The 10,833-nt window shown below is 45.3% G+C and overlaps 1 protein-coding gene across 1 annotated transcript; it reads right to left on the reverse strand.

The window, feature by feature from the left end:
- Positions 1–1,511: 1,511 nt before the first annotated feature.
- On the reverse strand, positions 1,512–7,474 carry LOC129719744 (uncharacterized). Its single transcript, XM_055671143.1, has 3 exons — positions 7,079–7,474; positions 2,519–6,987; positions 1,512–2,469 (listed from the first exon to the last, which is right to left on the reverse strand). Exons 1-3 carry the CDS (start codon positions 7,472–7,474, stop codon positions 1,512–1,514), a joined length of 5,823 nt encoding a protein of 1,940 aa, XP_055527118.1.
- Between the last annotated feature and the right edge of the window lie 3,359 nt (positions 7,475–10,833).

Consider the following 10,833-nt stretch of genomic DNA (forward strand, 5'->3'; position numbering starts at 1 on the left):
ACTTCTTGTATATTGGGCATATTACTCCCTCCTTCCACTCCTCCGGTAACTGTTGTGTATCCTAGATCCTGACTATCAGCTGGTGCAGACAGGAAGCCAACCTATCCGAGCTTGAGATCCTCAGAGGGAGAGATAAGCGATGAAAAAAACCGCTAATTTGGCAACTAGGTTTCACATATCAGAGGTGCCAAGTCGCTTCTCAAAGCGCAATGTTCACTAACTTTTTTATTCGGCTCGTATAACTGATGGTGACGGTGGAAGTCCTGGGGAATAATAAAGTGCATCACAAAAACCGTGAAGGTGTTAAATTTTATGTTTATGTTTAATTTTATATACTTTCATCATTATTCTGTAGACCATACAAAGGGTTTGTAAACCACCAGTTAAAAATCACTTTGATGAAGCAACTTTGGAGCATTCTCAATTCATGTTTTAGCAATAAAACATGAAAAACGCGTGAAAATAAATATATTTTTTATTGAACCTTATTGCAATACCTATCAATGTGTTACATTTCTTGTTCGTTTGGCTCGAATTTTGACATGTTCGTTTGGCTCACAACACTCTCTTCGCATATCTCTCCCTCTGCGTATTGCTAATCCGAGCCCAGTTTGATAAGCTCCGCCGCGATGCCATCTTTTCCAGGTGATTTGTTGTTCTTGAGCTGTTTGATGGCAAATTTTAAGTGTGTATGTTGCTCCATAAAGACGCTAAGTGCTTTTATAGCAATATGTTGCAACTCGATAAAGATTCAACGTGGATCAACATTATCATTTTCTAACTGTTGCAAATAGGCAACAACGGAGGGGGGTTTCGTCCGTTATTATTATTATATATTAATATATATTAGTTTCTAAGTTGGGAATCGTTTTTGTCTATAATCATAAGTTCATGCCATAGTTGTAGTTGCATGATTTAGTAACAATTTGTGTAGGATTTTTATATTCAGATAATGATGCATGTTACTTACGTTTAGTCCCCTTTCCTTACTTATATAGATTTCGTCTAATTATAGGAGCATGAATCGATTGTATAGTTGGTATTTGCATGAGGTAATTTAAGGTTAGTTTATAAGCTGTCGCGCTAGCAGCATTCTAGAATAGCGTATTTATTTATTTAACTATAGATTTAAGTTCACTTTCACCTGTTTATACTTACTAGCTACGATAGTCTACCAATACTAGGCTTAAGAACGAGAAATTATGGCAAAGATTTGATTATAATTCACTGAATTTGTGGTGAACGACAGTAAGCACATTCGGTTGCTTCTAAGTGGATTTGAGTTGTGTCTTCATTTGTTTCTTACCCCTATTGTGTCATCGATGTCGGCGATCAGTGAGATGTGATATTTAAGATTGATCGCTGTTTGATCGATCGTCGATCGGCCGAGGGATCAGTGTGGATGATGAGATGCGTGGCCAACTAGGGATGGCCAACACTCCCCCCAGGTAAACCGGACGTCTGGCCGACTTGCTCCTCTCCGCATCTAACGTCCAGAACCGCCAGTTTGGTCACCGGGCGATTGAGACGCTGTTTGAAGTTGCGACCGTAGCTGACCGGACTCGTCCGTCCTTGCTAGGATGTGTTGCGATGACCCTACCCTTTGGCCAACAGTTTCTGGGCAAGTTGGGGTCTTCGATGAGCACGATGTCATCCAAAGCAATCGGCTTCGCATCGACGAACCATTTCGTCCGCTTGGTGATTTCCGGGAGGTATTCAGACAACCAGCGTTTCCAGAATCGGTTGGCTAGCGCTTGGGATGTCCGCCAGCTCTGCTTGAGAAAGGCCCCGTCATCGTTTAACGAGGTGAATGGTTTGGAGCCATCGGACGACCCCAACAGAAAGTGGTTAGGTGTGAGAGCGGCTGTAGATTCGTTATCAACAGGCACGTGAGTGAGCGGCCGGGAGTTGAGTGTACTTTCGATCTCTATAAGTGCACTCCGTAGAACTTCTTCAGATGGCTTTTTGGAAGGACAGATGACCATTAGGTTCTTCTTTACGCTTCGGATCAGCCGCTCCCAGCAGCCACCCATGTGGGGAGCTAGAGGTGGGTTCAAGCTCCAGCTGGTCTCCGAAGTCACGAACTCCTTGACGACCTGGTCGTAATCAACGATGTCTTGGAGTTTGTGGAGCTCTCGGCTAGCGCAGACGAAGTTGGTTCCCCTATCGCTTCGAATTGTTCTTGGGGTACCGCGACGACTCATGAAATTTCGTAGAGTTATAATACACGAGTTGGTGCTTAGCGAGTTAACCAATTCAAGGTGAATCGCTCGCGTCGTGAGACAGGTGACAATCATTCCCCATCGCTTTTCCGTTCGCCGCCCAATAACGACCTCCATCGGACCGAAATAGTCCACGCCGACGTGCGTGAAGGGCCGTGTGTACGCCGCAAGGCGTTCCGCTGGATGGTTTGCCATGAGTGGAGGTTGAGGTTTTGAGAACTCGTTTTTGCATCGTTGGCAGTTCTTTCTAGCGGTTTCGCATGCATTGCGAATACGAGGAATTACGAATCTCTGACGTAGTTCGTTTACGATAGTGGCGTGGTTTTGGTGATGATACTTTTCGTGGTAGTGCTTTATCAACAGGGTGGTCTTTTGGCAAAATCACAGGGTTCTTTGCTTCTTCGGGGGCGAATGTACAGGCTGATACTCTTCCGCGCATCCGCATTACTCCCTGGTCGTCTAACCAGGGCGAAAGCTTATAGATTGGACTGTCTCTGGTAAGAATCCTATTTGAAGCACCGTTGCGATTACTGAACAGACAGGAGATTTCGTGAGCATATCCTTCTCGTTGAGCTAGACGGAACAGAAAACTTTCAGCTGAACACAGTTCATCTGTTAACGGACCTCCTTTGGCAGGTTTCTTGGTTCTCCTACGACGGTAGTTTTCGCTGAAGCGGTAGACATAGGCCATCACGTTATTGAGCCGCTTCCAGCTTGAAAAGTTCGTGACGTTGATCACGGGTTTACCCGAAAAGTGATGAGCCATAAATGTAGACCGTAGTTCGTTGTCTGTTTGCTTGGATTTTGATGGTGTCTTAGGCCATTCCGTCTCGCTATGATAAAGGAATTCTGGACCTCTGAACCAACGCGCTTCTGGTGAAAGGTCAGGCTGCGATTCCCATTTGGTTCCGTCGTCCGCTACATTTTGCTTGCTCTGCACCCAGCGCCAGTCTGCAGCTTCAGTGACATCGAGTATTTCGCTGACCCGAAACGCTACGTACGTGCTGTATCGCCGATGGTCTGAGTTTATCCAGCTCAGGACGTCACGGGAGTCGGTCCAGTAGAATTGGCGATGAACTGTAGTCGAAAGAGACTCAATGACCGACCGTGCTAGTCTGGCCCCGATGAAAGCAGCCTGCAGCTCCAGTCTCGGTATAGATTGGAACTTTAGAGGGGCCACCTTTGTTTTGGCCGTGGCTAATGAGCAGCAGATGGCACCATTATGCTCGAAGCGAAGGAACAGCGTAGCAGCCATACCATTCTCACTGGCATCAACGAATGCGTGCATTTGGATCTCACAGTCAGCAGGGATCCCTAGTGACCGGTGGCAACGGGGGATCCGGACGGTTTCCACATAAGGCAGCACTTTTAGCCATCTGCTCCATTTTTCATGTAGGGAACCGCTGATTTGTTCGTCCCATTGGACGCCAGCTCGCCATACTTCTTGAAGCAGAACTTTCAGATACATGAGCAAGTGGGAAATCAGTCCAAGTGGGTCGAAGATAGTCATAAGGATCTGGAGCATTTGGCGTTTTGTGGGTCGAAGGCCTCCGGTCAGCAGTTCCGGGTTGAAGCGACTCCAGCCAATTTTGTAGACGAACTCATCGGTGGTGGTACGCCACCACATTCCCAACACCTTCTCGGTTGCCATCGGACATACGGATAGATCCAAATTCTTGTCGGTCACGCTGACTTCGTTCATCGCTGTCAGCACTTGTTGCGAGTTGCTCACCCAGTTCCGTATTTCGAAGCCACCAGCAGAGTGTACTTCACGAACTTCCTGCGCCAGACGAATGACTTGCTCAGGCGTTTCGGTGCTGAACATTGCATCGTCCACATAATGGCGCTTCTTTATCACGTCAGCTGCTTCCGGAAACTCTCCGGCGAATCGATCGGCATTAATGTTCTTAGCATACTGCGCACTGGCCGGGGAACAACATGCTCCGAACGACATCACGGTTAATACGTGAACTTGGATCTCACCAGTTTCGTCCCTCCAGAAAAAACGTTGACATTGTTGATCTTCCTGCCGCATGAGAATCTGATGGAACATCTCTCGTATATCTCCAGTAACGCCGACACGGTATTCACGGAATTGCAGTAATACCGCAAACAAAGAACACAGCTGATCGGGGCCCGCAACGGGTGCAGAATTGAGGGAGACACCAAAGGCTTTCGCCGCTGCATCCCACACTGGCCTGATTTTGCCGGGTTTGTTCGGGTTAAAGACCGGGAAGACCGGTAGGTACCATACCCTGGGATGATGTTTGTCCAGCTCTTCCTTAGTGAGCTTGCGTGCGTATCCTTTGGCCACGTATTCTGATATTTTCTGCTTCAGGGCATTGGCTAATTCCGGGTTCTTCTGCATGCGCTTCTCGAGGCCGTAGAACCGTCGTAGCGCCATCTCCTTGCTGTCCGGCAGACGAGCACCGTCGTATCGCCATAGTAGGCCGGTCTCGAACCGGTTGCCGTTGAATTTGGTAAGAGATCGAAGAAGCGAGACTGCTCGTTGGTCATCTGTCGACAGTGGATCTTTAGTCATCTTCATGATGCCGAGACTGTCCATCGAAAAGTACTCCTTAACCATCTGGTGTACCTCATCGTCGGATTGATGGTTGCATACACACACGTGGAACGCATAGTGGGTGAAGTTTGCAGCATCATCAGAACCGCATCCATCGCAGATTGTCCACCCTAATCTTGTTTTGACGGCTATAGGTTGGTCCAAGCTGCCTTCCTTACTTTTCAGTACCAGGCTGACTGGAGCGTGCTTTAGTCCGATGAGGATACGTGGACGAACACTTGAGTAGGAGTCGATCGGCAAATTCCTACAGTGCGGGTATTTCTCAGCCAGTTCTTCCACATTGAGGGATTGTAACGGCAGCATCAACTCCTTCACCGTACGGACTCCATTCAGTTGGTATTTTTTAGCGTGGTTTTGAACTCCAGTTAGTTTCACATCCACTACACGGGAGTTGTTCTCGTTGCGCTCAGTTCCGCCTGTCCATCGAAGGCACAGCGGATTGACGGGACCTTCCAGCTCCAGTTGGTCTGCAAGATCTTGGTCCATTAGGGTTAAAGCTGATCCTTCGTCGAGGAAGGCGAATGTTCGGACGGTTTTATCGTTTCCGTGCAAGATTACGGGAAGGTAGCGGAACAGGACAGCATTCGCGGCGGACTGGTGTGTGTTACATCCGTGAGCTGTACTCGGTCCTGCTTGTGAAAGTGTCGGTTGTTGCTTTTTGTTGTCATTGTGGAGCAGTTCATAATGGTAGAACGTACATCCGTGTTTCCCGCAAGGTTTCGCGTCACATTTTCCCTCGTGGCGAGATAGGCAACGGCGGCAAAGTGCGAACTCCCTCACAGCAGCCCATTTAGCGTCTCGAGACAATTGGACGAAGCGTTTGCAATTCGGTACTGACTTGCACTTTCCATTACAAACCGGGCAGTTATCCGTGGTTGATGCTGACTTCTTCGAAGATCCTTCACCATACTGTTTGTCCTTCGAAATTTTCGGTGTAATTTCAGGAGCCGGATCCGGAGTGGACTCGCAGTGAGTGTGCAAGAATGAACTGGTCCTCTTCGACTGGTTGGATCCCACTGGATTGCTTTGCGGGAATACGGACGGAATCGTCAAGATACTGGCCGCCTCAGCGAGAGAGAAAAGCCATTCACCAAAGGTGACCAGGTTGATCTTCGGAAGGGTTAAGCGGTATCGAGCCCATTCCAACTTTAATGTAGGCGGAAGCTTGTTGACTAACTGGTGGAGAAGAGAGATGTTGTACATGTAATCCTCCAAACCACAGGCATCCACGGTCGCACAAAAGTTCTGCTCTTTAACGGCAAGGTCGACCAGTGTCTCTAGCTTATCCTCCCTGATCATTGGAATGGCATTAATTTTCACGATCAGAGAGTGAACTATTGCTTCAGGTTGACCATACAGCACCCTCAAGGTGTTCATGACACTAGCAACGTTAACCGGATGCATCAAGCAGCTTTTAACAGCCTCGTATGCTTTACCCTTTAGGCACTTTTGCAAGCGTATCATGTTTTCTTCGTCGGAAAAGCCACACATAGCGGTGGTGCTTTCGAAAGTGGAAACGAAGATCGGCCAATCTTCGGGATTTCCGGAAAACGGAGGGAGGTCCTTGGACACGGCTTGTCGGGAGGCAAGCTGACTTTGCGTTGGCGGAGAACTGTACCATGTATACTGCTGCCGGTTAACCGACGATGACGACTGGTTTCCGAACGGCTGTTGATGAGGAACGCTCGGGGCTGTAGAGTTTCGAACTGGTCTGAATAGATAATTTCCAGGAACAACGGAATTTACAAAGGGTTTGGGCGGAGCGCTATACGAGCTTCTGGCCCCGTACAGTGGCATACTGTTCCGCAAATTGGGTTGTCTCGTAGGCGGTTGCCTTCCGCCAGCGTTTGAAGCAGGATGGTCCTTTGGGTCGAAATACTGATCGACCGGATTTTCACCTCTCACCACTGGTTCACGGTTGTTCCTGTTTGCTGATTCAGGGTTCACAGTGGAATTTCCTTTAGGATTGAAAGATTCCCTAACATTTCCAGCCGGAATTCCACCAGTCCCTAAACCGTTGACGTCTTCGATCCATTGCCTCACACGACAGCTGGAATCGCTGTGTTTAGAGCTGCTCGTACTTGACATTTGATTCAGGATTTCGTACTTCTCCTTAAGGTATTCTGCAAACTTCTTAGCTTCCGCCTCTTCATGAGCACGTTTCTCCTCTAACTGCATCAACTGTAATTTTAGTCGGGACTGAACTGACGCTTTGAAGATGTCGACTCCGCGTGCCTCTCGGAACATGCTTCTGCACTGACCGAGCTATTACCACCTTCGGAATGCGCTGCTTCTGTTGATTAGAGTTCTGCATCCGATTTTCAATGCTTTTAACCTCCAAGCTGACCAGTCCTCTGAGTCGGTTATGAGGTTGGTCTTGCTTATCAGATTGGCAACTTCGACAAGCCCAGCCTTGATTATCCGCCTCTGGAGGAAACTCTACGCACGCACTGTGGCTCTTTTTTCCGCACTCACCACATTGTATTAAACCCGCAGCATCAGGATTGTAACATTCCTGACAAGAATGTCCCTGGTTACCACCATCACCGGACATGTAGCTCTTCGTTTCATCTACTGTGACTACCTCAGCCACACCACCCTCATCAACCACATTACCACTGTTTGACAGCCTGTCGGATTTTGATTTACTCCGAGTATTATAAGACATGATTCGCCTCGCTCGCGTAAACGAAAATTATAAAATGTTGCAAATAGGCAACAACGGAGGGGGGTTTCGTCCGTTATTATTAATATCAAAACCCGGATGATTTAGGATTATATGAGATATTATAATTTTCCTGTAAGTAGTTTACAATTGTACATAATAGTTTTAATTAGTTTCTAGGTTGGGAATCGTTTTTGTCTATAATCATAAGTTCATGCCATAGTTGTAGTTGCATGATTTAGTAACAATTTGTGTAGGATTTTTATGTTCAGATAATGATGCATGTTACTTACGTTTAGCCCCTTTCCTTACTTATATAGATTTCGTCCAATTATAGGAGCATGAATCGATTGTATGGTTGGTATTTGCATGAGGTAATTTAAGGTTAGTTTATAAGCTGTCGCGGTAGCAGCATTCTAGAATAGCGTATTTATTTAGCCTGTTTATACTTACTAGCTAGGATAGTCTACCAATATTAGGGCTAAGAACGGGAAATTATGGCAAAGATTTGATTATAATTCACTGAATTTGTGGTGAACGACAGTAAGCACATTCGGTTGCTTCTAAGTGGATTTGAGTTGTGTCTTCATTTGTTTCTTACCCCTATTGTGTCATCGATGTCGGCGATCAGTGAGATGTGACATTTAAGATTGATCGCTGTTTGATCGATCGTCGATCGGCCGAGGGATCAGTGTGGATGATGAGATGCGTGGCCAACTAGGGATGGCCAACACTAACAGTTCTTTGATGAAAAAATTAAATTTAAAGTAAAACGTCAAGTATTAAGCCATTGAAGCTTTCTTTTGTCTATTTTACTTGGGGGAAAATGTCCATATAATCAGGTGTAAGATGCGGACTTTGTTTATATGAACCACAAAACATCTCAAATATGTGAAACATTTCTTGAACCAACCAATAATTTAACAAAAATTAAAAAAACACTATCGCACGCTAGCCTGGGGGCTAATAGCGGTCTCGATCAACTAAATTAGTTGAGAGATTTCGTTATCGATATTGTTTTTGGCATTTCCAGCTCGAAAAGACCCTCACCTGATCGGGAATCGAACCCGATATCACAACCGTGTGGGCGATCTAGCCTATCGACATCTCTAACCACAGAGCCACGGAGATCACACTGCAAGTCTAATTAACTTTCTATAAAATAACTTGTTTTAATGTGTGGTCATTGACTTCTAAAAATTGTTGACACCAGAGCAGGTTTGTAAACGGTCAACACTTTCATTTGATTTGTTTGATACTACAAGCAGGCTTTCGCTCGTAAATGTAGAACGAACGTCGGCTCTCGCACACAAAACAAATGGCAGAATAACATTCACGCTTCGATGAGCTGCCAGCTGTAATTCGTTTGGTTATGATATTTGGTTTTATCTTGTCTACCTAATTCTATTTTTGTTGGGAAATATTATTACAAGATCAATGATATAAGTAATTTCCAAAATCTTTGCTCAGTCAGTTCCAGGCCGATGTGTCCCTTGCCTTCGGAGCAGTCACCTCCATTTAATTCGGCTGAAGCGCGACAGCCGTATCGTCGAATTCCACTTGAGTTGAGTCGTAATCGAGAAACAATTTGTTCGGGCTGTCGTCCGACATCCATGCCGAGCCCATCGTTGTCTCTTGGTTTTCGCCGTTTGAACGATCGAGTGATTCTCCCAGCATCTGATGCAACTCGTGGTTCATCCACCTCCGCTACAATTCATCTTCCATCTGCATTCCTCCACGTATGATACGCAACACCTTCCGTCCGAAGACCCCAGGGCGCGTTTCTTGACCGTAGAGGAGTCTACGGTCTGATCAGTGTTTAGTGCGGCGGCCAATTTTGTTCGAGCGGAGGTCACAAGTGGGAACGATATCCTGCCATAAAACGTCGACGAATTTATCCTTTGTTGTCGTTGTTAACAGTCACCAGTGAGCACAGGTACACGAACTCGTCTACCACCTCTATATAATCACCGCTGATCTGAATTCGTTGTGGAAGGTTGACCCTGTCCTTTGTGTCTTTTTAAAAGTTATATCAATATCAACGTCATGGGCCATGCCAAAGATCTTAACAGACCTCCTGAATATCGTGCTACTCATGTTGATACCAGCCCTACGTATCACATCTTCCAAAGCATGAAACAGCAAGCACGATAACTGGTCGACAAAATGAAAAAAGTGCATTCCAAAAGCTCAAACCGGAAAAAAAATGAAGGTTTATAGCTATTCAACCATTCCTATGAGTTTTGGTACCCCTAGCCATTACCAAAACGCGTCAACTTACGTGAGAGTGTCGTATAGACATTGCTCGCCGGGTTCGTCGCTTCAACGTTATGTTTACCAGGAAACTCATTTAAGTCTCTGAAAAAAAAAGTAATGGCTAGGGGCACCAAAATTCACAGGAATGGTTGAATCTATAACCTTAATTTTTTTTCCGGTTGGAGCTTTTGGAGTGCACCTGTGTTGACCAGTGTCTATCACTTCGCCGTAACTCTCTTCGGGATTCGAAGGGACTCCAGAGTATCCCCGAAAATTAAACTACGCGTATCACTCAATCCAAAATTATCGATCCAATCCAATCCGGGAAACCTTAATCATTCATAATCTGCCATGGTTGGTCTCAATCGATTGTGGCGTCCACCGATTTATAGTCGAGCGTAATTCTCATTTCTAGAAAAAATGTAAAAATACGTTTAGAGAAAAAAAAAACGTCGTGTTGGCAAGGCAAGTATTTGTTTGAATTGTTTTATTTTAAACTCTAATATTTCTGAGGCCCAACCGCGAAGCACAACGGAGCATATCTTTCAATATTTGACAAGTTTGTTTAAGAATGTATTCAGACAGCGAGCCTTGGCAACGTTAGAAACAAAAGAAGACAATATCGCAGTGAAAATTTGTTCTACCGTGACTATTTACAAGCCTGTAACCAGAGGGAATTCACTGCTGTCAAAATTCATATATGTGTGCGTTATCGCAATTCAGCTCTGGTCCATGGCGTTTGTTGGTCCAGGACGTTTGTAACTATAAACAATAATGGGAAAAAATCACTACACAACGCATTATTCATAAAAGTTTTCCGCGATTTCTCGAGTTTTGATAAAAAAAACCCAACATTAATTCACCTAGCGGTGAGACCCAGCCTTTCTCTTTCGAACTTATTATTTGTTTGAATAGATTTGCATGAAGCCTTCAATTAATAGAAAAAAATACACCTTAATAATTTCTGCAGGAATAATTTTTCACTTTAAATAACGAATTTCTGGTAGCCAAAAGCATAACTATACCGAAATTTTCGGAAGTAAAAAGAAATAAATATGTTTTAAATATATGATGCGATTTTTTTTGTTCCTTGTATAATCGAAACG

The sequence above is a fragment of the Wyeomyia smithii genome, chromosome 2 (assembly GCF_029784165.1).
Source record: "Wyeomyia smithii strain HCP4-BCI-WySm-NY-G18 chromosome 2, ASM2978416v1, whole genome shotgun sequence".
Lineage (NCBI taxonomy): Eukaryota > Metazoa > Arthropoda > Insecta > Diptera > Culicidae > Wyeomyia > Wyeomyia smithii.